The sequence below is a fragment of the Neopsephotus bourkii genome, unplaced genomic scaffold (assembly GCF_033783945.1).
Source record: "Neopsephotus bourkii isolate Nb327-2 ecotype Australia unplaced genomic scaffold, CSIRO-AGI_Nbou_v1 NB_1139, whole genome shotgun sequence".
Taxonomy (NCBI): domain Eukaryota; kingdom Metazoa; phylum Chordata; class Aves; order Psittaciformes; family Psittacidae; genus Neopsephotus; species Neopsephotus bourkii.
In genome coordinates this window covers 1855811-1881842 of record NW_026901625.1, presented here as the reverse complement: position 1 = coordinate 1881842, position 26032 = coordinate 1855811, and the positions used below count along the sequence as shown (strand labels likewise).

The 26032-nt window shown below is 52.3% G+C and overlaps 3 protein-coding genes across 4 annotated transcripts; all 3 read right to left on the bottom strand.

The window, feature by feature from the left end:
• Positions 1–280: 280 nt before the first annotated feature.
• On the bottom strand, positions 281–4970 carry LOC133217430 (11-beta-hydroxysteroid dehydrogenase 1-like). Of its 2 annotated transcripts, XM_061362900.1 has the most exons (7): positions 4898–4970; positions 4682–4817; positions 3382–3512; positions 2670–2781; positions 2397–2582; positions 1742–1885; positions 281–1359 (listed from the first exon to the last, which is right to left on the bottom strand). In XM_061362900.1, exons 2-7 carry the CDS (start codon positions 4767–4769, stop codon positions 1139–1141), a joined length of 882 nt encoding a protein of 293 aa, XP_061218884.1. In that variant the 5' UTR covers positions 4770–4817; positions 4898–4970; the 3' UTR covers positions 281–1138. The 2 variants fall into 2 exon arrangements, with proteins under 2 accessions (XP_061218884.1, XP_061218883.1); XM_061362899.1 differs by lacking the exon at positions 4898–4970 and having other exon boundaries at positions 4682–4891.
• A 1186-nt stretch (positions 4971–6156) lies between these two features.
• Positions 6157–11143, bottom strand: LOC133217429 (11-beta-hydroxysteroid dehydrogenase 1-like). The gene is made up of 6 exons (XM_061362898.1): positions 10682–11143; positions 9972–10102; positions 9320–9431; positions 8529–8714; positions 7128–7271; positions 6157–6467 (listed from the first exon to the last, which is right to left on the bottom strand). The coding sequence occupies exons 1-6, from the start codon at positions 10767–10769 to the stop codon at positions 6196–6198; spliced, it is 933 nt and encodes a 310-aa protein (XP_061218882.1). The 5' UTR covers positions 10770–11143; the 3' UTR covers positions 6157–6195.
• Positions 11144–17466: 6323 nt separating this feature from the next.
• G0S2 (G0/G1 switch 2) lies at positions 17467–18473 on the bottom strand. The gene is made up of 2 exons (XM_061362910.1): positions 18354–18473; positions 17467–18091 (listed from the first exon to the last, which is right to left on the bottom strand). The coding sequence occupies exon 2, from the start codon at positions 18053–18055 to the stop codon at positions 17756–17758; it is 300 nt and encodes a 99-aa protein (XP_061218894.1). The 5' UTR covers positions 18056–18091; positions 18354–18473; the 3' UTR covers positions 17467–17755.
• Positions 18474–26032: the final 7559 nt, after the last annotated feature.

Genomic DNA, 26032 nt, shown 5'->3' with positions numbered 1-26032 from the left:
TGTTTGGTGACTGGGTTTCCCTGAGCTGCTTTGGGGTAGAGAAATCCATGCTTGGGGAAGTACAGTAATGCTATTATTTTAAGGCTTTTTGCAGATTGGAAAAGGAAAAAAGTGTGTATGGGCAGCTGAGGAGAGGTCACCAATGGCCAGGAATTCATTAAGGTCTTTAAGAGAAGTGAAAGCTGTGTTAATGCAAATCATGCAGAGAAGTGGGTTTAACCAGCTGGGCCCTGATAAGGGCTCTGTGCCCTTTGGAAAGGAACACAAGTAAAAGCAGAGATCTTGTAACACAGGATTTATTTTTACAAAGACCAGCCTAGAAGGGATATATGACCAAAACCAAAAAGGCACGGTTCAGAGGCTCTTGAGGCTTTGGGTGCTTTGTGCTGCTCATTCTGGCCTTGGCTCAGCACCACTGCCTTTGTGGCTCTTGGTGTGGGAAGGCTGAGCAGGAAACCTGCTGGTGAGCAGGATGCTGGCAGCAGATCCTGCTGTCAGGAGCTTCTCTAAAGAAGCCTCTTGGTCAGAAAAAAGCCAAGAGTTCACTAGTAAAAAGGATGTTTTAATGCTGTGTGTTACTGACTTCTGGTGTGTCCTGGGAAGGCAGAGAGAACTGGGGTTGTTCAGCCTGGAGAAGAGAAGGTTCCTAAGGGAGACCTTAGAGCAGCTTCTAGTGCCTAAAGGGGCCAACAGGAAAGCTGGAGAGGGGCTTTGGGCAAGGGCCTGTAGGGACAGGACAAGGGAGGGGATGGTTTTATACTGAAAGAGTAAATTGAGCTGAGCTCTTAGGCAGAAGCTCTTCCCTGTGAGGGTGCTGAGGCACTGGCACAGGGTGCCCAGAGAAGCTGTGGCTGCCCCATCCCTGGCAGTGCTCAAGGCCAGGTTGGACACAGGGGCTTGGAGCAAGCTGCTCCAGTGGAAGGGGTCCCTGCCCGTTGCTGGGGTTGGAGCTGGGTGAGCTTTAAGGTCCTTTCAGCCCAAGCCAGTCTGGGATTCTCTAAAGCAGTCTCAGGTTGCCAGGGTGCATCAGCATGGGGCTGTCCTGGTGGCATGGAAAAGGGCACCCAAGTAGCCAGATGAACACCCAAACCCCTCATGTCTGGCCCAAGGTGTCCTGGCATGCTCCCTGCCCTGGGGGCTATGGTCTTTTGATGTTTTCCACCTTATAGTTGCCCCTGATGAGGGAGTCGAGGAAGTCGGGGGCTATGGCCCGGAGGAGCAGCAGGTTGCTCATCAGCCGCGTTGGGTAGTAGAGCTCCCGCTGGCGCAGTGCCCCGCTCTTGATGATCTCCAGTGCACACTCCTCCTTTGGTGCTGGTTTATGCCGCACGGCGTGTGAGACCGCTCGCACCGCGTTCTCTGCAGGGACAGGAGGAGCAGTGTCAGATGGAGGGGCTGCTGTGGGCACTTGCTTCCTCCAACAAACCGAGCAGCAGGCCTACTTAGAGTAGTTAAGACTATCATTATAGCAATGGCCTTCCCATTCCTTTCTGCCTCTTGAGTCACCATAGGATGAAAGCCCCACCACCATGGGTTTACTGCAAGGATGGCAGGGTCAAAGCTCTCAGACCGCACTTTAAGGAGCTGGAGTTCTGTTTCTGCAAAGCTCCTGCAGCCTGGGTTCCAACAGTGGTGGCAAAGGAAGGTGCTGAGCATCCTGGGGCTGGAGGGCAGGTCATGGGCTTGGCTTGGCTCTGCCTGGAAATGCATTGTCATGGGGTCCCAGTGGTGCTGAGCTCACCTGTGTCAATGTAGCCCAGGACGCAGAGTGTGAGGGAGACGTTGACCTTTTCCATGATGAATTCCTGTCTCAAGGAGCTGAAAAACCCTTCCAAGGCGAACTTAGTTGCAGTATAGGGAGCAATAAATGGGGTGCCAATTCTACCTGGAACAGAAACACATCAGGGTTTGTGTAGTGGGCAGACCAGGCTGCATGGCTCTCCCTTCTTCCTTCCCTTAAAGTAGCTACAATATTGAGGTTTAGGGAGCTGGAGTTTGCTGTCATGAATGCTTGAGAGAAATAAATACATGCAGGAATGTTTAAATGTTGCATATGGCATGAAGTACCTTCAGTTGTGGGCAGTACTGTTCGTGTTTTCCTGTATGTATTCCCATGTGTAATATGTGGCCATGCAGTGGTGTATCATTGACTTCAGTGCATGAAGGTGATTAGTGGGTGCAAAGAGACTGGCAGAACAGGGCATGGAATATAAACCCCCCCAGGGGCTCAAACTGTGCATCCAGGATAAATCCTATGCTAATCCTGACTCCCAGTGCCCTGTAGCTTTCTGCTATATGGTCCTTATTCTGGCTTTTGAAGAGGAGGTACAGCAGGGATCCCCTGCAGGCAGAGGAAGGGATGTGGGCAGGGAGAGCCTGGCCCCTTGTGTGCTCACCTGCCATGGATGAAACGACAACGATGCTACCATCACTCTCCTTCAGCATGGGAAGGGCAGACACTGTCATTGCCACGTAGCTGAGGAAGTTGATCTCCAGGAGCTTTCGGATGTGCCCAACATCCCCATCAAAGTAGTTGAAGTAGCTGTAACCGATGTGATTTAGGATGAGCATATCGAGGCCGCCTGCAAGCAGAGGGTGTTTGCTGTTAGGAACCAGCATCTCAAAACAAACCAGCTTGTTGGTGGCTGGGATGGTCCCAAAGCACCTACCCCAGGTGGTCTCAGCCTCCTTCACCACCACATCGGGGAACGTGGTATCCTCCATAGAGCCGCTCACATAGCGGGCAGAGGCAGCACCCAGCTCCAGGCACCGCCTCACTACCTGCAGTGACAGTGAGAACAGTGGTGGCAATGGACTCCCTTCCACAGACCCCCTATCCCACTGGCAATGGAATCCCCTCCAAGGACCACCCCATCCCATGAAGGCTGTTCTGCTTTGGGGTGGATGGGCAGCCGTCACCCTGTCCCACTGGAAGCCCTTCTGCCTTTATGGGAGGAGACACATTGCTCAGAGAAATGTTTCTGGCTGCAGAGTCAATAGTACAAATATTTCATATTTATAAATAGGAATATGATTGCTCAACTTTGATTTGTTGTATACAGGATGCAAAACCAGCTCAGACTTTGAGGAAGGGCAAAGGTTGATCAGACCAGGCCCTGGGCAGATTAGTGGTGATGATCAGAATTCACAGCTGAAGACTGCAGAGAAAGGAGTGCTGTGCTTTCAGCTTTGACCACACAATTTGTTGTGGTAGGGGTGTCTGTGTGTTGGAACAGGCTCATGCTGGGGAGACACTGGACTGGATCTGTGGGCTGTATGGCATCCCCACATGCATGGATAGGGTGGATATCTGTGTGCCTGTGGGGTTCAGGGTTGTGAATGGGGTTTGCCAGCCCGACACAAGCTCTGCTTGCCATTTACTTTCTTCAGCTTGGATTCCGTGCGCGCCGTGAGCAGGAGGTGGGCCTCCATGCGTGCGAGGTGATAAGCCATCTGCTCCCCGATGCCGCTGCTGGCTCCGGTCACGATCACCCGCTTCCCACGGAGCATCTCTGGAGAGGAGGATGCAGAGCTCGGAGCTGGCACAGCCCAATTGTTCCCCCCCCCCACCACCCCTGGTTGTTAATCCCAGTTTGGTGGGGAGCATGTGTGAGGCTTGAGCTCTGCATCCAGCCTGGGCAGGCTTCTGGACATGGCAAGGGTTGACAAAAAGAGTGGGAAACTGCATGTTTCCTAAGGAAATACTTTCCTGAGATCAGGTTGCTGTTGTGGTTTAAGCCCAGCCCAGGTAGCTCAGCACCATGCAGCCATTTGCACGCTTTTCACCTCTCCAGGCAGGATGGGGAGGAGAACCATGAGAATGTAAACCCCATGGGTTTAAGTAAGAGCATAACAACTGAAGTGTAATACACTACTACTACTAAGGGAAGTACCAAGGGGGGAGAATATAAAACTCAAAGGGGGAAAGGAAAAATATCCCAAGTGATGCACAGCGCAATTGCTCAGCACCCACTGACCAATGCCCAGCCTGACCTGAGTGGTTTCTTTTGGGTACATCCCCCCAGTTTCTATACTGGGCATGATGTGCTGTGGCATGGAATACCCACTGGTGCAGCTCAGGTCCGGTGTCCTGTCTCTGCTCCCTCCCAGCTTCTTGTGCCCCTCCTCACTGGCAGAGCACAAGAGGCTGAGAAGTCCTTGATCAGAGTAAGCAGTACTGAGTAACAACTAAAACGTTGTCGCACTATCAGCACTGTTTCCACACTAAAGCCAAAACACGGCACTGCACCAGCTACTGGGAAGGAGAAAAATAACTTAGAGCTGAAACCAGAATCGTGGAATCCTAGAATAGTTTGGGTTGGAAAGCACCTTAAAACCATCCAGTACTGACCTCCTGCTGTGGGCAGGGACATCTCACCCTAGGCTGTGTCACCCAAGACTCTGTCCAGCCCGGCATGGAGCATTTACTGACAACCATGCACCCCAGCAGACCCACTTGTAATTCCAGGAGCTTTCCTGTGTGGTGCAGTGCTCTGACCCCCTGCTCTGGGTGTTAACTGTGCTCCTCTCCCAGCCTTCAGCCCTCCCATGCTCCAGCTTTTCCTGTGTGTGCTTTGGAATGCCCCTCCAACAGCCTGTGCTCTTCCATGTGGGCACATGTTGCTGCTCTGGCAGCAGCCTCCCTGGTTGTGGGTTTAAATGTGTTTTTCCGATGACTTACCTTCATTGAAGTTCTCGGGAGCTGAATAAAAATAGTAGGCCAGCACGAGCCCCAGCAAAGGGATCAGAATCTTCAGGATCAGACCCATCCCTCTGCAGAAGTACAGGCAGGAGCAGGACAAGCTCCAGAGCTCTGCCTGCAGGGAGGTGGATGCGTCAGGAGGTTGCAAACGAGGCGGGGAGTGATGGCAGTGTTCAACTGGTTCTGACCTTGCACACGTTTTTGCTTGTTATCTTCTGGGCCCTCCTTTTTGCTTCCGGTGATTCAGCAAACATTAAACTAATGGGAAGCATTGCTTTGGACTTCAGGCTGTCCCTTTGCACCCTTATCCTGCCAGGAATGATAGAATGGTTTGGATTGGAAGGGACCTTAAAGCTTCTCCAGTTCCAACCCCTGCCACTGGAGCAGCTTGCTCCAAGCCCCTGTGTCCAACCTGGCCTTGAACACTGCCAGGGATGGGGCAGCCACAGCTTCTCTGGGCACCCTGTGCCAGCGCCTCAGCACCCTCACAGGGAAGAGCTTCTGCCTAAGAGCTCAGCTCAGTCTCCCCTCGGGCAGGTTCAAGCCATTCCCCTTGGCCTGTCCCTACAGGCCCTTGTCCCAAGCCCCTCTCCAGGTTCCCTGCAGCCCCTTTAGGCACTGGGGCTGCTCTAAGGTCTCCCCTTCAGGAGCCTTCTCTTTTCCAGGCTGCCCCAGCCCAGCTCTCTCAGCCTGGCTCCAGAGCAGAGCTGCTCCAGCCCTCGCAGCATCTCCATGGCCTCCTCTGGACTTGCTCCAGTCCAGACTTTTAAAGGGCAAAATCTGCTCTACACGTGCTGGTTTGTGTAGGTGATCTCAGGATAACCTGCACAGTAACTCTGGTTCCTGAGTTTGTCTTAGAAAGTAAGAAGCAAACAGATGCTGGGGAGTGCTTCAATGGGACAGGTTTGGGGAGGCTGCGCACTGCTTTATCTCAGGATAGGTAATGGTTGGTGCTTGGGCGGCTGGATCCATTTGAGATGTAAATGCATCAGCTTGGGCACTGGAGGTGGTGTAGAGCCCACTTGGGCCGTGGGTTTTGCACTCCCTGTGCATCACTCATGGTGCCTGAGTTCTTAGCCTGGGGTGTCAGTGTAGCAGCTCCATGCATCTAGAAGGCATCTTTCAGTTATAATGTTTGTGTAATAATCTACTGAGTTTGGGAAGTTTGATTTGGGTAGCAGAGTGCATTTAATTTGGGCGTAAAGCCAGCAAAAAATAGGCTGAAAGGTAGTTAATTCCGAAAATGAAGCAGTGAGGGATTATCACAAGGACTCTGCTTCCCTGTGGAAGGCGAGTCGGGGGCATCATGGTGGAGAAGAAGGGATAAACCCCGCAGCGAACGCGCAGTTGGGTTAGAGACTTTTATTTCATAACTAGCTTGTTCCCATGCTTCCCTCATCCGGGAATACCGGAGGGGGAACCCCCCGCATCTCCGACGCGCGGCAGAACCCGTGTCCGCCGGTAGAGGAGGGTGTTGCACCGGGGATCCTGAGCTACCGGTTAACCGAGCCCGCAGCTCCGTTAGCGGGGGTCGGGTGGCGGCGCTGGCCGGTGCCCATGCGGTCCAGCCGGTACCGGCTGCGCACCAGGCGGTCCAGCAGCTCGGCGGCGCAGTCGCGCAGCAGCAGCGGGAGCCGGGTCGAGCCGTACCGGTAATAGAGCTCCCTCCGCCGCAGCGCTCCCCCCTTGAGGATCTCCAGCGCGCATTCGGCCCGCGGTGCCGGGGGCACGAGCAGCACATCCGCGGCGGCCTGCACCGCGCGGTCTGCGGGAGGGGGAACGGCAGCATCACTGCTGGGTACCGGAACGGACACCTCCGGTTCAGGGTTCAGCCCGGGGAGAGCGAGCATTGGGACCGAGGGGCCCGTCCCGGTAACGGGAAGCGGGCAAAGAAGGGCTTGTAAAAAAACGTGGACCTGTTGGTCTGCACGTGGAAACAGTAAATGCATGAGATTGGGCTCCCCTCTGCTGCGTGCAGAGCTTGCTTTCCCACCCGCTGTTACATCACTGAATGGCGTTAATGGGAGGTGGGTGGCACAGGGAATAACAGAGTGATTTGAGTTGGAAGGGATCTTAAAGCTTATCCAACTCCAACCCCCTGCCACAGGCAGAGGCGCCTTCCACTAGAGCAGGTTGCTCCAAGGCCCATCCAACCTTGCCTTGAACACTTGCACCAACTGAATTGCAGGTTGTAGTAGTGGCAGGCTTTACATAGCATGGGGCAAGAGGCAAAAACCCCCAGTAAGGTTGGGTTTTGGGGGGAGAGAGAGGTAGACTCACACACACACCAGGAGCGGTGTGTTTTGCTTGCCCTAGAGAAGAAGCAGCAGCAGTTAAAGGGGAGAAGCAGTAGCAGAGGGAGTTGAAGGGCAGGATGAGAAGCTGAGGTGATGCTCAGCACCTGGATCAAACAGCACTATCTTACCAGTGTCGATGAAGCCAAGGATGCAGAGAGTGATGGAAACATTAATGTTCTGAATATGGAATTCCTGCCTCAGGGAGCTGAAAAATCCATCCAAGGCAAACTTAGTTGCAGAGTAGGGGACCGTAAAAGGAAACCCAACTTTACCTGGAGACAGAGTGAAGGTCTGTTATAGCACAGAAAGCTGCTCTGCCTGAACCTCTCCTTTGTTCTTCATCAGATAAACTCCCTTTTGGGTAAAATCCAAGACTGGTTTGTACTGAAAGGGGATTGAAAGCTCCTCCAGCTCCTATCCCCTACCACAGGCAGGGACCCCTTCCACTGGAGCAGCTTGCTCCAAGCCCCTGTGTCCAACCTGCCCTTGAGCACTGCCAGGGATGGGGCAGCCACAGCTTCTCTGGGCACCCTGTGCCAGCGCCTCAGCACCCTCACAGGGAAGAGCTTCTGCCTAAGAGCTCAGCTCAGTCTCCCCTCGGGCAGGTTCAAGCCATTCCCCTTGCCCTGTCCCTACATCCCTTGTCCCAAGCCCCTCTCCAGGTTTCCTGCAGCCCCTTTAGGCACTGGAGCTGCTCTAAGGTCTCCCCTTCAGGAGCCTTCTCTTCTCCAGGCTGCCCCAGCCCAGCTCTCTCAGCCTGGCTCCAGAGCAGAGCTGCTCCAGCCCTTGCAGCATCTCTGTGGCTTCCTCTGAACTCTTTAGAAGCATACTTTACTGTTAGTAACGTGTCATCCTGGCACGTGAACAGCAGTGTTAATATTCCCACCGGCTTCCAGCTCTTTTAAGGTCTTAAGGCCAAGGCTCATGTCTCTACTCAGGGTATGGGTGACCCGCAGTAACTATGAAACCCTCAGGGGGGAGAGATGGAGCAAAGCTTAAACTCTGGATGCTGAGCTGATCAGAGGACAAACCACCATACGGGCTGGGAGGGGGGACATCTGTTAGCAATTTAGTTTCCTGACTTAACAGAAATCTATTAAACAGAATCATGTTTTGTGAATAGAGTCAGTCAACAACTCCCTCCACAAATATTAGCAGGAACTTGACCTACCAAACCAGATGGACACGCAGCGAACTGATGCAGTGCGAAATCACTGTGTTTCCGCTTTCCTCCCCCAAAACTGGGGGTGTTTGAGCTCTGCTGCTCTAATGGCCCTGACACCAGGATGTGGGATTTAATTATAGGGCTTGTCAAAAAGCACACTGGGGTGATTTTATTGTATCAGAGAACAAATTCCATTGAGAAAATGCAAAAGAGATAGGGGTTTAGGTTGTGTGTGTGGGTGTTTGGGTGTGTTAAGCAGTTATGGCTCCTTTAGAATGCCTGGGACTCTGCTTGCTATGTGTGAAAATCAGCCCACGGTGTCTTTTGACTGCATCCCATGTCACTTACCTCACTTCCCACTTACCTGCCATGGATGAGACCACCACGATGCTGCCCTCACTCTCCTTCAGCATGGGCAGGGCTGAAACTGTCATTGCCACGTAGCTGAGGAAGTTGATTTCCAGGAGCTTTCGGACGTGCCCAACATCTCCATCGAAATAGCCAAAGTACGATGTGCCCACGTGGTTAAGAATCAGCATGTCCAGGCCCCCTGTGAGCAGAGGAACAAGCGTGAGTGCTGGGTGGGAGAGGGCTGCAACCATAAACCAGAGCCTTTCCTGGGAGCAGAGTGAATGTAATCAAAAGAAATCAGGTTTTTGGGTCGGAGCTGTGGCCTCTCGTCTCTAGAGCAGGGGTTCAGCCCAGATGGTGGCTGCTAGTAAGTATTTTATTGTGATTTGGGGTTTTGTTGGTTCAAGACACAAGTGCCTTGGAGTAGGGGGTCACCCTGGAGGTGCCTGTGGGCCCGGGGAGGAGGAGTGCTCCACACAGAGCTGAAATACTGCGTTTCCACAGCCGTGACCTATGACCGCAATAGCAGGGCTGCTGTGGGCCTGATGGTTTCAGAACCCAGTGCCTGGGGGTGATGAAATCCAGGGCTGTGGTACTGGAACAGGATGTCACGAGGGCACCGAGCTGAAATTGAGAGCGCAGTTCAGTTTGAGTGATGAAGCCAGGTCTGAAAGGGGCAGAATTAAGGGGAAAAACTCCCTCCTGTCTCACCCATCTCTATCTCACCCACTTCTTTTAGCAGACACGTGGCAGAAAGGCACATGTCTGAGGTGAGATGCAATGTTCCACTGTCACTGAACGTACCCAGTGAGGTCTGTGCCTCCTTCACCACGTGCTCAGCAAAGGCCATGTCCTCCATGGTGCCGCTGATGTACTGTGCTGATGCTGCTCCCAGCTCACGGCACCGCTCCACAACCTGTCGCACCAACAGCATGCATCAGAAACCGCTGCCCTGCCCCAGGGAACCTGGTGTGGTAGTAAAAGAGGGTGTCTGCGTTCCTTGGGATGTGGTTTGGAGTGTTGGGAGCTTCAAAGGGAGCCTGAAAACAGATTCCTTTGGTGAATGCGTTACCCAAGGCAGTCTGGCTCTTTATGGGTGCTGGAATTGCATGTGTGTAGGTGAGCAGGAGATTGTATATCACTGCCATGGAATGAGGGTGTGTGTGTGCTGAGAGAGCCTGTGTGTATGGGCCTATGTGTACATAACTAAGCAAGTTCAAATATCATAGTATGTGCTATGCAGAGTGCATGTGTCTGCAAAAGAGGGATTTCTGTGCAGGCAGGAGCCCCAGGCAGCATGAGGATGTGTAGCCATGAATGTGACTGTGCCTATTGTGCCATGGCGAGTACACAGGCATATGTTCGTGTATGTACCTGTGATGCAAGATTGGCCTTCACATGTTAGTGTGTGCACTGCCATGAAAATGCATGTATGAGTGCTCAGCTTGCCATTTACTTTCTGTAGCTTGCTCTCTGTCCGTGCTGTGATCAGAATGTGGGATCCCATCCGTGCCAGGTGATACGCCATCTCCTCTCCAATTCCGGTGCTCGCTCCGGTGACAATCACCCGCTTCCCTTTCAGCATCTCTGTGGACCAAGGCACAGGGATTTAACTTACCAAATGCTATTTAGAAAAGATATACATTAAAACCTCCCCTAACACCTTTCAGAGTGAGTAAACTGGAAGCTCAGTGAGCCTGTGAGTGCAAAGGGTCTAGCACCAGGGCATCTTTTCCATCTGCTGGAGAAAGCAGCTCCTCACTGCCTGCAGTGACTTGGGGACCCTCACCTTTTTCCACAGGTCAGGACACAGCTTATCACCACCCTGACTATTTTGCAGTGGAAATCACCCACAAAGTGCAGGCTTCAGAACTCAGAATCCAACATTTAAAGTCATGCTTGTAAATTCTTGTGCTATACAATGGAAAATCGAGTGTCCAGAGCCCTCTTCTCACACCCGCTGCCTCACCTGCTCCCTCAGGCAGCGTTTCTGCATAGTCCATGCTCATCTTGATCTAATATCTGTTAAAACAACTTGCCAGTATCAGCCACCACACAAAGGCTCAGACATGCTTTGGTCCAAGCTCTGTTACGATTTCTATGCAAAACACTCAAATGTGGCTTTAAACAGTTTTCCTTAAAGATAGATTCACTTTTAATACTTACCCGGTTTGAAAGTCTCCCTCGCAGAATAAAACCAGAAGGCCAAAACCAGTCCCAAAAAGGGAATGAGAATCTTTTGCAACCGACCCATCCCACTGTGGAGCCAGGAAATAAAGCATGAAGAGAGAAGGGAAGGAAAAGTCCCTCTGCTGAGCTGCTGCAGAGGGAAACAGCGATGCCAGTCCTTTAAAACCTGTTAGTGAAGGAGCTGCAACTTCCAAAGCACTGGAAAAGCCACGGCTGGCTGGCTGAGTGAAGCAAACCCTTGGGTTTGGGTGGCAGAGCCTCGGCCTAGCCGGCGGTGCCGGTTGGGTTCTGCCCGGCTCTTTTCATATTTCCTGTCCTCCGTTAAAATGCAGAATTTTGCACAACACCCTGAAGAGGTGTGTCTTTGCCGAGCAGCATCAAGTTTCACTTGGAGAACATCAGAGGCAGCCCCGGTGCAGGTGGTTAAACAGCGCCTTTTATTCCCGCTGGCATCTCAGCTGGGCACATGGGAGATGCGGGTCAGGTACCGGTGGCCGCTGTGCTGCGGGAGGACAGCCAGCACCATCTGCAGCAAAGGTCCTGTGCTGTGACCACAGCTTGGTTTGGGTTGGAAAGGTCCTTAACTCATCCAGCTCCAACCGCTGCCACGGGCAGGGACCCCTTCCACTGGAGCAGCTTGCTCCAAGCCCCTGTGTCCAACCTGGCCTTGAGCACTGCCAGGGATGGGGCAGCCACAGCTTCTCTGGGCACCCTGTGCCAGCGCCTCAGCGCCCTCACAGGGAAGAGCTTCTTTATATCCAACCTAAATCTCCCCTGCTTAAGTTTAAACCCATTCCCCATTACCCTGTCACTCTGGTTCCTGATGAAGAGTCTCTTCAGCATCCTTGTAAGACCCCTTCAGACACTGGAAGCTGCTCTGCGGTCTCCACGCAGCTTCTCTTTGGGCTGAACAGCCCCAGTGTTCTCAGCCTGTCTTCATACAGGAGGTGCTCGAGCCCCTGATCATCCTCGTGGCCTCTGGACTTGCTCCATCAGCTCTATGTCATTACGTTGGAGACACCAGAACAGCATTGCTGTTCTGCACCCTGAAGCTGGGGAGCAGGGACCTAGCAGCGTGTACCATTGCCAAACAGCTCCAAAACCACTTTGCTGAGACAGGTGATGGAGAAGGGGCTGAGCTGAGCCCATCACCAGGGATGCAGCCACCCAGGCTCTGAAGGGGCCATTGAGGCGCAGGGAGGTTTGGAGTGAAATCCTGGCTTCTGATTTCTACTGCTGCTGTGGTTCCTGCTCTGAGTTTTGTAAGAGCTTTTTACTTACTTCTAAGTGACTATATTCTGAGGAAACACCATGTAACATCTGCTCGCTCCCCTAGTCTTTGCAGCAGCTCGTTCAATGCCATCGGTCTTATGCAATAGGTGCGCATGATGTGCAAGCTTTGGTCTGGTGCTGGGATCTTGATCCTAGAGTACAAGTACCTGCAATGTGTATGCAATGGGGATGCTGAGGTGGATTTGTGTATTCCTGAAGCTGTCCTGTGAGAGCCTCTGCTTTCTTGGTTAGGGGAAAGCATACCTGTTGAGACCAGAGCCTCATCTGCAGTGTAGGGGCTGCACCGTGGTCTGATTTATGTAGGCACAGTGCTGCAGTTGTCCCTCTTGGACCCCTCTGCCTTAACCAGCCAGAGGAATTATTCAAAGACATCTTTTTCCTCTGTTGCAGCTTTCAAAGAAAGATGAGTTAAATTGGTAGCTTACCTGGTAGGGCAGTGGGGCTCTCTAGCATTGCTTCTGCTTTATAGATCATTATTTCCTTTTCTGCCTTTCAACTTCATTCTCAACTGAGAAGCTCTCACCCCAGCTTGGGCAAATAACACCAGTATGGTCGCTCTGCTGCTTCCTGACTCCCTTTGCTTTCAATTTGGGTTGTGGTCATGGGACAACCATTTTGTTCCTTGGCTTGAAAAGCAGAATGCACTTACCTCAGCTGTGATCTTGTCTGTGTTGTCGGCACGGAGGGAGACCCCTTCCAGGTATTGTTTATTACTGGAGTTGGGATACTGCAGTAAAGCAATAACTGACAACCTTTGTGCACTGTCTGCAAGCGTGTGGGGAAGGTATCATGCTCCTTGCTCTGCATCAGCACGGGGAGACGTGGGCCTGGAGGCAGTCTGCTGGGTACGGAGCCAAATGCTTCTCTTGCCTTGCTGCTGTGTTGCTTAATGAGACTTGTGGGTTTGGGTTTGGTTTTCATGCAAGACAAAGTAGCTGATAATGACTGAAATACTGCATGTTTTGGGCACACACTTTTTATAGCACCAGTTTTGCGTGTGCCACTTAGGGTGTCCCGTGTGGAAATGAAGCGTGGGGATGCTGGCGTGGTCCCCATCGGGGCTGGGGACCGTGCTGCAGGCTCTGGCCACCCTTGGCTGCTGCGTGGGTTTGCTCTTGGCCGCTGTCGCCCTTGCAGGGTGCTGCTGCTCCTCACTCCCACTCGCAGCTTTTTCTGGGTTTGTTTTGCTTTCTGCAACGTAAGAGCTTGTTTTTGAGTGGTTTTAACCTCCTCTGGGGGTGGGGAGCGACGGGAGGGAGAGCAGGGCAGGAAGAGGAGACTATGGAGAAGTGTTTTCCCGTCTCAGCTGGTGCTGGCCCTGTGCTGCCAAACATTAGTGCCTTGGCAGAGGGAGCCCAGTGGCATGTCCGGCTCCAGCCCTGTGAGTGGGAGCACTGGGAGCAAGGGGGAGATGCCTGTTGCTTCTGAAACTGCTTTACCCAGATTATGAAGGATGTATCATCCCCCCCCCCACTGGAAGTCATTTCTGCATCGCTCGCCTCTTTGAAGCGTGTTTCTCAAGGGGGTGATGCTCGGCGTTGCTCCAACCGCTCTGCACAGGGGAAGCTCTTCATTTAGTGCCGCCTGGAGGAAACGCAGGGATGAAGGAAACTTGTCCTGACAGCAAGCTGGCAGAGCACAGGAGGGAGCTGCGGGAGAGCCCCCGCTGTGCCCACAGCCCCGTGCTGCCTGCAGGGAGCACGTTCCAGGGCAGGGCTGTGGCTCCAACAGGCTTCTGCACGCAGCTCGGGGACTTGGAGCCCTTGGCAGGGGTTGGGATACCACTTCTGTCGTTCTCTTTTGAGTGATACTTGGTTCTTTCAGCTCATTATCAAATCCTTGTTAATGCAGAGGATTCCCCATCCTCCGCTTGCTTAAATACTTAAACAGTATTTTGCTTAGCCAGCTTTCCCAGCATAATTTACCATGAACACCATAATCCCTTTCTTTGCCGTGTGGAAACCTCAGAGCAGCCTTCTGTCTGAAGGGGGCTCTTCATCAGGGACTGTAGCAATAGGACAAGAGGGAATGGGTTCAAACTTCATCAGGGGAGATCTAGGTTGGATATAAGGCAGAAGCTCTTCCCTGTGAGGGTGCTGAGGCACTGGCACAGGGTGCCCAGAGAAGCTGTGGCTGCCCCATCCCTGGCAGTGCTCAAGGCCAGGTTGGACACAGGGGCTTGGAGCAAGCTGCTCCAGTGGAAGGGGTCCCTGCCCATGGCAGGGGTTGGAGCTGGATGAGCTTTAAGCTCCCTTCCAACCCAAACCAGGCTGGGATTCTTACAGGTAGGAATATCACCGTTACCAAGCGCTGCCCTCTGTTTCACTCGCATTAGGCTGATGTGCATGTCAACATAATGCTGTTGAGCCATGACAGATGCGTGTGTGTTTTGGCACAGCCACGTGCTGCCGTGTCCCGCAGGCAGTGCTGACTTCCTGCAAGCACCATCGCTGTCACGGCTCTGCTGCTCCTGGAAAACGCACTCTCAGGTCCTAGGATTGATGCCTCTGTGGCTGGGTTTGGGTTGACACGACACTGCTTCTTACTGCTGGTGTAGGTAAAGTACTGTCGTGTTCAGGTCATTTCTAAGCACTAAATCATTGGGGGTTTCGCAACCAGTGTGACCAAATCAGGAATTGCTGCCTTGATGTGCGGTTGTTGGTACTGTGGCTGCTTTGGGTCTTGGCTGCTGCCCATGTTCCCAGTCCCCTTGGTGTTGGGTGGCAGAGGCTGATATACGTATCTGGGCCCCTAAATTTAGCCTGGCAGCTCTTGAAATACCCAGGGTGCAAACTGCAGATAGCAAGTGAGAGCTCTCCTAAGGTACTTGGTTCGTGCCTTTGGAGCAATTGGCCTGTGAGGGAGGGCTGGCCTCTTGGGTGGCCTTCAGCTTCAGGTGATGAAAGCCTGGACAGCAGTTCCAGGCTGAAATAGGATCTTTGAAGAGGTGCTGCAGGATGGGTACAAGTACTCAACACGTTTCACACCAGCTGCAGTTCCCCTGAGGATTTAATGCACCAGAAGTCACGGGATAAACCAGATTCAGACAAGCCTTAAAGAGAACAAACAGAAATCAACCTCATGCAAGCTCAGCAATGAAGCTCACACTTTGGGCAACATGGGGCTCTCCTCAAGAGCTAATCCTTCAGGACTTTGGTTTAACTTAGCCTTAAATGCTCCTTATGCTTTATGTAGTTTGCCTGATGCGTCCTTACTAGTACTGACTGTTCATCTGGTTGGTATATCCCAGGCCTTAAAGTTTGTCTTAATTCACACAGGGACTTTTGGGATGACTTTGCCGTGCTCTGCTGTGTGTGGATGCCGTTTGCTGGCTGCGTTTGTGCCAGTTGTACTGGCCAGGATTTGGTGGGGGAATATTGCTGTGAGGGAGGACTGGGAGGTGGAGCTGGGAAACAGGCTGGTTTGGAAAGCCGTGCTGTGGTTTAAAGGCAGGGAAGTTTGCTGAAGCCTTTTAATCTAACCCATCTGGCAGGTCTGTTGTTCATCACAGCTGAAGTGGTGTTGAATGGATTACTAAACCTCCATGCACACTGAATTTATCGTTGTGGCTGAAAGATGGTCATTGTGGTAAAATGAGCCATGAATACGTGTTTGAATCACCACTCTGCAGGGAGCCTGACCTGCCTTATGTTAGCACAATCCTCTGTGGAACTGGGAACGCATAGGCTTGACCCCTTGGGCTCCCCTTTCAGGGTAATATGTGGGCAGTAACAACCTCTGAACTTGTAGTACGTCAGGAGGCAGGAGATTGGCTTCTGCAGGACATGGCTTCACCAAGGTGGCTCCAGAACTGCCGGTGCAGTGTGGTGATTTAGCTGTTTAATCCCATTAGCTGTCTTAGGAGGAGCTATTTTGATTGCTCCACAAACCTCTTTGCTTTAAGCTCCTAAACCCTGCGGCTGGATCGCTGTGAAGAGGGGATGTGGGCAGCAGGACACAAGCGTGATGAGAGGAGGCCATGTGTGTGCTGGGAATCTTCATAGAATCACAACCTGGTTTGGGTTGGAAGGAATCTGAAAGCACATCCAGTTCCAACCCCCTGCCAGGGACCCCTTCCACTGGAGCAGCTTGCTCCAAGCCCTGTCCAACCCGGTCTTGAGCACTGCCAGGGGTGGGGCAGCCACAGCTTCTCTGCTCCATCTCCTCATCTTTTAAATTTCCCTATCCTGTAAGGCAGGATGAGACACGTGGAACTGGTGCAGAAGTGCTAATCTTGGGAACCAGTGTGTGATGAACAGTTTGCAGCTACCTTAGGCAAAGATGTGATTCTGATCTCTGTTTAATCTATTTGTGAACTGTTTAGTTCAAGTGTGCCACTGGGAATTGCAGGTCAGCCTTCCCTGTCCCTGAACCTGTGCCACAAACATATAACATGTGGAATTGTGGGGGGAGGATGGTGGATGCTCAACAGTTTATGGCTTTCTTCAGGCCTGAGTTCTTCCATGTCTTCCCATGAAATTTCCATTGGTATCAATGAGGTGTTGGATTGTTCAGCCTTGCTAGAGACCTAAGGCTTGCTTATGGACTGAAAGGTACTTCTCAAAGGCCATTTTTAAGTGGACTCTGTTCTTTTTTGCATGAAGAAAAGGTGCTTTACACTTGATTGAAAGCTTGAGCAGAGTTTTTGTGCAGACCCGGTGGGATTCCTCCTCCAGTCTTCTGTCCCACACATAAAGAGGGATTTTCTGTCACAGCCATGACTGGCAGGGCTATTTCCCTTCCTTCTTTAGCAGTCAGACTCTTTCAGCTCTGGCTCCCTGGGATAACATTCCATAGTCCCTAATGCCAGATTCCTCTTAGGCTCAGGAAAGGGCGCAAGTGCTTTCATGAGGGTGGCAGTGCCCTCAAGCTTGGATCTGTTTCCACAGCCTCCCGCCTGGCTCTGCCATCGTGTCTCTCCATGCTTCACTTTTCCTGTCTGTGACACCTCTCTAACAGTGGAAGCTAACATTACTCTGCACAGTGAGGTGGCTGGGGGGGGGGGGGTTGTGAGGGATCCTGGGAATGAATGATAGTTGAGTTTTAAGGTTTCAAGCTGTGTGGTGGCCGTACCCTGTTAGTGGATTGCTGGGGGATGGACAGGGGTGGGTTCAAACACTTCTGGGCCATGGCAGAGACAAATGTGTGCCATTAAACCCACATAACCCCATGAAATACAACCCCGCCTCCAACCTGGGGTGTGTTTATCTCCTAAGGCAAATGCCACCTTCTCCCACCACCCGAGTTGGACTGTTTTGTAAGGGGAGCAGCTGCTGGAGGTACAGAAATGCCAGCCCATCAGCCCCAGCACAGACTCAGGAGTGGGGTTTATTGTGAGGGTGCAGTCACCACCCTCAACGGTTCCCTGGGCACCCTCAGCTACCCCAGCAGAAGAGCCAGAGGTGCCAGTGACTCCTATTTGCACATCAGAGATGGCTTTGAGAATAAACACAGCTCGAGAGCATTGGTACCATATAAAATATTTATTGATCTTGCAAAATGTTGTAAAATGCATCTGTAATAAAAATAAGAAACCATGCTGTGCATCTTGCACATGTTTATACCAACAAAAGGTATTGTTTCCCCACTGCTGCACAGCAGCAAATATAACCGTTCACTTCTTCCAAGTCTTGCACTTGCGGTCTCCTCCTTCAGCCAACACTTCTCTCTTCTTGCTGGAACCACCACCAGGTACAACGGGACAGCAGAGTCTCTTGTGCTTGGTTGCTCACTGGGCACCCCTCTGGTGCAGGGCTCTTAGGAGGCGTGCTGCCTGGTCACCAGGGCCCTCTGCATCACTCCCGGCTTCTTGCTCTTTCCTAAGATCAGATCCTCCTGTTTGTGGGGAAGCGTTTGCTCTTGCCTCGGGGCAGGTCTCTTCTCCTCCTCTAGCCTCCCTTCAGAGGTGAAAGGACTGCACACTGTCTCCACCAGACCAATGACCACCCCAAAGAAAGCCAGCACACTGCCCAGCATGTACAGCTTGACCATCTTCCTGTTGGGCTTCTGGCTGAGCATTTCTTTGGCAAAGGGAATCAGCTCATGCATGGTTTCCATTTTTCTTTATTGCAGTGGATCTGGACGATGTCAGGTCTACAAAAGAAGGAGAGGGACATTTAAATCCAGCTGCTTTTTCCCTGTAGTGCTGAGAGCTCTCCAAGCAATGCAAGCTTTCCCCAGCTCTGTTTTAAGTTCGGATTTGGGGTTTTTCCTAGAGGCTCACTCCACGAAAACACATCCACCCATGCCCCCCCCCGTCCCGGCTGGGCAGACCCTTCCCATCCAGCCAGACCCCCTCCATTCTTCGCCCAGCATCCCCTGGTACCCCACATCTCATCCCACCGCATCTCCTTACCCAGCGGCGGCAGCTGCGGGGCGGGGAAGGTTGCGGGCTGGCGGGGCTGGGCTCGGCTCGGCTCGGCTGCGCTCGGCTCGGCTCGGCTCCGCCCGGCTCGGCTCGGCTCCGCTCGGCAGCTGCTCCCCGCCGCTCGCCGCTGCTGCCTTATATCGCCGCCGGGGCGGGCGGGCGGGACCAAGGCGGAGCCCCGGAGAGGGGGAGGCGGGGTGCCCCGAGCACGCGGCCAGCACGAGCCGCTTCCCCCCCCACCGGCTTGGCAGCTCCCGGCCCTGATCCCGCCAGGCTAAAAAAAACCTCTCTTTTTTTTCCTTTAAGTTTTCCGTTTTATAGAACGCCCTGGCGCCCTTCGCCCCCCCCCCGCTGCCTGCTTCCAGAGCCAGGGATCTTATGGATGCTTTTCCACGCTGCTCCTGTAAGGAACGCTGAATGTGTTACAGGAGCTTTGCGGAGCTGGTACTCAGAGGTGAGAGTCTGCGACCACAGCGTGTAAAATACGCGAGTGCCTGAGTCCAGGGCTTGGATCTGCGCATGGTCTGGTTTAAGGTTTGGGTTTGTGCGCGGTCGGCTCCGGCACAGCAGGGAAGTGGGTAAAAACGTGCCCTGGTGAAGCATAACAGAGGCATTGGCGGTGAAGCACCCAACTGATTACCCTAGAGAAGGTATGAACAAAGGCATTGCTCAGGACAAGGTGCAGAGATGTTTGTTAAAGGTTTCTATGAGTTCATGGCAAGGAGAGCTGTTAGAAATGGGTAGGCACAATGTGTGACAGCACCTTGATGTCTCAGAAATAAAAGAGTAGCTGGGAATGCATAGAATCACATCCTGGTTTGGGCTGGAAGGGACCTTAAAGCTCACCCAGCTCCAACCCCCTGCCATGGGCAGGGACATCTTCCACTAGGCCAGGTTGCTCCAAGCCCCATCCAGCTTGGCCATGAGCACTGGCAGGGATGGGGCATCCAATTCCTAAGCTAGTGAAGGTAACAGGCAACCTGTTAAAATCCCACTTTTCACTTTTCCTGCATTTGATGGGGAAACTTTGTAACCCCCACTGTGTCACTCCTTGTGATTCATCTGAAGGATGGAGTATTTCCATTTTGGGGAAAAACCAAAGGCTGCACTATCACATTTCTTCGCTGCCTGAGCTCATTGCATCACTAGCACACTGCAGGTTGCATCATTTGCAGCCACCCGTGGCTCCATCCATGCACATACACTGCTCTGGCTGGAAGAACCAGAATGCATGTGGAAACTACTAAAGCCACGAAGAAGTTGCTGAGATTTACAGCTTCTGCTTTTGCAGGGCAGATGATGGCATCTGGAAAGATTTCTCATCTGATCTGTGTGGTTGAGATGATGGGAATTGCTCTGCCAGGGCAGTGTATAGTATACAGTGTTGGGCTGATGCAATATCAACGCTTTAAAGGGTGGTGGGTATATAACAGAACCACAGAGTGGTTTGTCTTTGAAGGGACCTTAAAGCTCACCCAGTTCCAGCCCCCTGCCAGGAGCAGGGACACCTTCCACTAGAGCAGCTTGCTCCAAGCCCCTTCCAACCTGGCTCTGTGTGGAAAGAGGTGAAGCGCAGTGGGAGCCTTCCCACTGTAAAGGAGGCTGCTGGTGGCTCCTCGGGCTGGATCTCCAGGAGGGGCATCCAGGGCTGTTTGTACCCCCTGATGTGGTGCAGCCTGAAGCAAGCTGGAGCTGAAGGGAAAGGGGCAGAAGAGGGCTCTGAGGAACTGCTGCATCTCTTTTCTCTTGTGCTGGAGGATCTGCACACCTTTCCTTCCTGAAGGACTGCCCTGCGGGGTTAATCCTACACAAGTTCTGCCCTAAACCACTCAGAAGGGTTGAACTAGATGATCTTTAAGGCCCCTTCCAACCCACAATGTCCTCTGTAATTAAGTGATTCTGGGATGAGTCACCCCTCACTCCTCACATCCCGCACGTCCATCCTTTTTCCCCTCTGCAGCCCATGTGCTGAGCGGGAGATGACTGCAGAGCAGGCAGAGAAAGGCTGCTGCTGAAAACTCGGGCTTTTGGATGTGCTTAGGAAACTGATTGCAAGAGTGGCTGTAAAAGTTGCTAAAGACTCGTCTGGCCCTCCTCAGTGTCTGGGTTTGGGTTTTTTCTATGTTAAATAAAAGGTCCTTATCTTCTCTGCCAACTTGGCAGTAGAGGTTACAGCTGATCCCTGCATTCAGACTGTGTTTTCTCTTCTGCAAGGCTCTGAAAACCGACCATTGCAGAACAACTAGCTGGAGCAGACAGCAATTAGACAGGGGGAGTTCTGGGTCACCATCCCTACAGACAGAGCTGCCTGCATGGCCAGGCTACCAGCGACTTGGGGTGTTAAGATGGGCTGTCTCCTCGCAGCAATGAGCAGTGCTGAGCTGTTGGGGCCCTGCACAAACAGCAGAGAGCAGAGCACAGCCCCAGAAACAAAGGTCAGTGGGAAGTGTTGGAATCGTGACGTTTTGCCTAAAAAAAGGTTGTTGATGGTGGTTTTTCTGGGTTGTTTTTTTGGGTTTTGTCTTGCCTTTTATAACCCTGCTAAACCTTACATTTGGAGGTCTTTTTTCCAACCTTAAGGCTGGGAAAGGTACATTTTACTTGTTAAATACCAATGGAGATGCCCATGCAAAGAGGTGGAGCCATGGGATGAGCACAGAGATGATGCTGAGGGTTAGCCAAACGGCTGATAATCTTCTATGGCAAACACCTCTTACAGCAGCACTCAGATTGTGGTGATTTAACTAAATAACATTTAATTTTGTTTCAAATTTGAGTAACAAAGTCTGTGCAAGTTCCTTGTGTGGACATTTAAATTGGATTAAGAGTGGATAAAAGGATTAATGATTAACACTAAATTAGACTAATTTTAGCTGTTCCTAATCTTATTTAGGAGAGTCTGCACAAGGAGGTTGTCAGGTTTAATTGCAACTTTGATTAAACCCGGCTTTGGAGCTGGGAGAGCTGATGAAGTCAAACGTCATCTGGAGGAAGAGCTCTGCCTGAACTTACCAAGCAGCATAAGCACCTCAGGCTTAACCTAAATATCACGGGCCTGGGGAAGGCCAGGATGTGCATCCGCTTGGAGCAGCTCAGGGAGATGATGCTCTGCATCCCACCTCTGCCTTCACATGTTGCTTTGGAGGCTGCAACTCTGCCCATAGGAACCCACATTTAACTCCTGCTGGGGTGGATCATGCACAGGGATAACCTTGGAATGGGAGCAGTGGGAGCTCTGCCCTTTGCAGGAGTGTTTCCAGCGCTGCAGAAGGGCTGCTGAAGGCTCAGCTCTGATTTCAGCTGTGTCCCTTGGCAGGGGCACAGCTCTGTGATGGCAGATGCCTGCCCTGGGCACGCTGCGGGTGCGTGATGGAAGCTCCAGGGGAGAGCTGATGGGAGGCAACCATGGTGGGAGGATGACACTTGAGTAGGCCCCCGCTTGGAGCACTGTGTGCGGTTCTGGTGTCCCAGCATAAGAACATGGAACTGTTGGAGCAAGTCCAGAGGAGGCCACAAGGGTGATCAGGGGCTGGAGCACCTCCCATACAAAGACAGGCTGAGAACACTGGGGCTGTTGAGGCTGGAGAAGAGAAGCTGTGTGGAGATCTCATGGATCTGTAATGCTTTTGTGCAGAGTTGTGAGTCTGGGGGCCCATCCTGCCCTTGCTGGGAGGCTGCTGCATGCCAAGTGGCAGCTTGGCCTCAGTGGCCACTGGAGATCCCATTCCATTAGCCCAGGCCATGGCTTTGGGTTTTGCAGGGTTGCAGAGAGGAACTTGAGCCAAAAGACTGAGCTGACCTCTGCCTCTTGGTGACAGCTCCCAAACTGTGGCACAGCATCACCTTGGTGGGAGCGCAGCTCAGGTGTAAAGATGTGCTGCCTCATCTTCCACACCCGTGTGTGGCCAAGGGTCAGGGCCTGCTGGACTTTGTCCGTGACAAGCATGAGCTCTGTGATGTGGTCTGGGACGAGAGGCTGTGCTCCCTGCTCCAGCCTGGGGACGGGAGCCAGGATGGGGCAAATCACTTGTACTTTGCCCCGGCAGGATCAAACCACATGTGCTACAAGCCCTGTGTTTTAATTCTAGGAGGTGTGGGGAGGAGCAAGCTGCATCAGGAGCAGAAAGCAGTGTGACTTCCACTGCACTTGTGGTGTTAAGGAGGATAAGTACCCAGGAGGACAATGCAGGTCCTGTGCTGGGGAGGACCAGTCACCCCTGAGGCCTCTGTGTGTGGGGTTTTCAGGATGAGAGTTGGAATTTCATTTGGAATTCCTGAAATGCTTTTAGGAGCAAACATGGCAATTAACAAACCCAGTATTTTAAGTCATGGGCTGGAGTGGGGAGGTGGTTTTGCTGGTCAGCTTTTACTTAAAATGGGAAATGGAAAGATTGGGTGGAAGGAAACATGCTTTAATTCCTGAAATCAGGAATAAAAGTTTACAACATGGGACAGCATTTCTTACCCCTGACTTCTTTCCATGCAGCTTAAGTGCTTCCAGCTCCAGGTCTCATACTGCCTTCCAGGTTTGTGCCCCTTATGTTTCCATGACAAGGTGCACATAGGCTGTCCCTGGCCTAAGGATGGAGAGCATTCGGGTTTCATCCCAGCTCTATGGTTGTACTCATTTAGCATCCTTTTTCCTTAATGGAGGTTTTGTGTTTCAAGAGATTAAGTGTTCTTGCACTCAGTGCTCTGCCCCTGATTTCCACTTCGCTTTCTGCTCCTCTGAGCTCTGGGGAGAGAAGGTAAAAGCTGATTGAGCAGGATCACTGCAGCCTGGTCAGTGCTGATTAACTGGTGTCACACCTCAACAGCTACATGGAAAGCTGCTGCATGAGGAAGGTGTCCTCGGAAAGGGGTAAAGTGCCCCTGACTGAGCCTTTAATCCAAACAAAGCAAATGTCAGATCAGAGGAAGTAAAACAAAGCCACTCACACAGGAGTCACATCCTGCTCAACTCTGGCTGCTCTCACTGGAGCGGGTTTGTTTCCCAGTTCATGTCCCAGCTCCCACTGGGAGCTGCCCGAGGCTGATGAACTCTTGGTGCTTCCTCCACCACATGCATCCTGCTCCATCAGAAACCTCAGAGCCGAGGAAGAGTGCAGGGAACCTGACCTCACGTGGCAGCAGGGCTCCAGCAGCCTTCCTAGAGAAGGGGCCTGGTTATAAAAGCAGGTGTTAGTGTTGCAGAGGGTGAGCTTGTGACAGCGAGTGACACACGTGCCCCAGCTGGCAGGGATGCTCCGTGCCCTCCCTTGTTTTTAGGGGGAGATAAGCTTTTAAACAGCTTGAACTCTTCTGATGGCAGCCCATTGCTCTGGGTCCAGGATCGCATGATGTGGAGCTTTTCTGCCTCTGAAGAAGCTGCTGAGCAGAGACCTTGCATGTACCACAGAGCATGAGCTCAAATGATGCTGCCCACATGAATGTCACCGGCTGTGAGGATGTGATGGTGTAGTGTGGAGCAGGAGCAGGTTGTGCATCCCATCCTGGAGAAGGTGCTTCCAGCAGAGTCCTGTCCCCTAACACATTGTTAGGGCAGAGAATGTCCCATGACTCAGAGCACCATTTCCTGCAAGAGCTGGTTTGATTTGTTTTCCAGGGAACCCAGGGCTCTGCCCCAGCTCAGCACAGGTTGGTGTAGTTTAGCTTCAGGCTAAACTGGAAAGGCCCTGGAAGTCCTGAGATCGTTCTTGTCCCTGACCCTGATCACAGAGGGTTGCTCCAGCAGTTTTTGTAGTGCTTTGTTACCATTCTGTCTCCTCTGTATTTAGCCAGCCCTGCTGCCTCCATGTGCCTCCATCTGTAACACAGCCTCACTCCCTGGAACTCAGGACCACGCTGTACAGGCTGAAACAGGCAGAGTAGAGCCCGGAGCAGCGTTTGAGCTCCCCTGCCCTGTTGGGACACAGAACTGTGCCTGGGATCCCCTGTTCCTGAGCACCCAGCTGATCACAGCTGCTTTTTGCCTTCATGCTGTATTGATCTGCAATAGATACTCTGTAAAGGTGACTGTTCCTTGCCTTTGGTCTTGTTTGAACTTGCAGAGCCTGGAATCCCGGGTGATGTTTTACCTGCTTTGGCAAGTCCCAGGGCCCAGGCTGGAGGAGGAAAGGATGAATTGAGTTATTTTGGATAATTCATTGAAGCAGCTTGGGTTTGAGGTAGGATTTTCCAGTCCTGTTTGTGTGATAGAGTTGCTTTACAGTAACTCAGGGTGGAGCATCACCATTTCAGGGCATTGATGCTCAGCATTGCTGGCTCTGGCAGGAGCTGGCTGGGCATCAATAGGTGGCATTTCCAAGAGGAGACTCAACCTCCTGGTTTGACTACCAGTGGTTTAGGGCCTGGTTTTAAACCAGACAGAACATACAGTGGCCATTTAGCCAAGGTTTGCAAGAGTGCCATGTCCAGCATCACTTTGCCTCCTGTTGCATAAGCCCTCCACCAGAGGAGGAATTCAGGGAGTTTGATGTGATTTCTCACACTTCAGGCTGCTGACGGGTTCAGTGTGCTTGGGTCTGCTCAGCACCAGCCTGCAGGAACGGTGTGGGCACCCCCAGCCCATCTTATGTCACCATTTCTCCATAAAACATCGCAGTGTTTCTTCCTGCTGCTTTTCCTGCTGCCAGCTAAGCCGGGGAGGAGACATCCTGGCTGCAGGAGGAATGTGGTGTTACCGCATAGCTGAGCAGTAACGGGTGAGGGCAGGCGCACCCAGCGCTGGGGCACACCTCGAAGGAAGCCAAGCCCAGGTTTCAGGCGCTGTAGCCTGAGGGGCTGTTTTTTACCCTTTCCATGAGCTCCCCATCCTCAGCGTGAGGACGGGCAGGTCGGTTAACACACACCAGCAAAGCAGCAGGAGCAGAGATCCGGAGTCACCTGATGGGATTTGTGGGGTCATTTCAGTGAAGTGAATGGAACAGGCTTGTTCTGAGGAGAAAAAGCTGCGCTCTAGCTGAAACACAGCACAGGAGCAGTGCCTGGGAGCGCAGGGAGAGGGGATGTGTGTATGCTCCATGTATGAGCTGCAGCTGCACTGACGGAACAGCCACCAGTTTGAACAGTCTTGTTAAAATTTTACTTTGATGGCACTATAAAAGCAACTAAACTGGTGATACTGTTCCTATTGATACTCACGTAAAGCAACAGTGACCACTGAAATGTGTCAAGTGCGAGAGAGCCCTGAATTAGGTCCAAAGTAAGGGATATGGGCTCCTTGTCAGCAAGGTGCCCAAACAAGAGCTGTGTTTCTTCATAAATGTGACTTTTTGACTCTTTTTGCAGCAGGTGAGGTCACAGGATTGTGTTCTGTAGGTAATGCTCAAGCTCATCTTTAGTCATTTTGTGTCTTGAGAAGTTCCAGCGCTGCAGACAGGAGACTGGGTCTGTGCTCGAGGTCACCTTCAGGCTGAAGTCTGATGTCTGAATAGACAATGAGATTATAACTCACATGGACATCCCAAATGAGGCTTTAAATGATCAAACTGAGGTGCTGATGACAGCACTGCTGTTGCCATCCTGATGCTAAGCACGACATGAAAACCTGTCTGAGAGGGTGGGTGCACGTTTGGGTGCATCACTCAGTGCCAAGCTGTGCTGGAGGGAGCTGGTTTCAAGCTGCCTTGGTGGTGTCCCAGTGGTGGTAGATCACACGAGCCCAG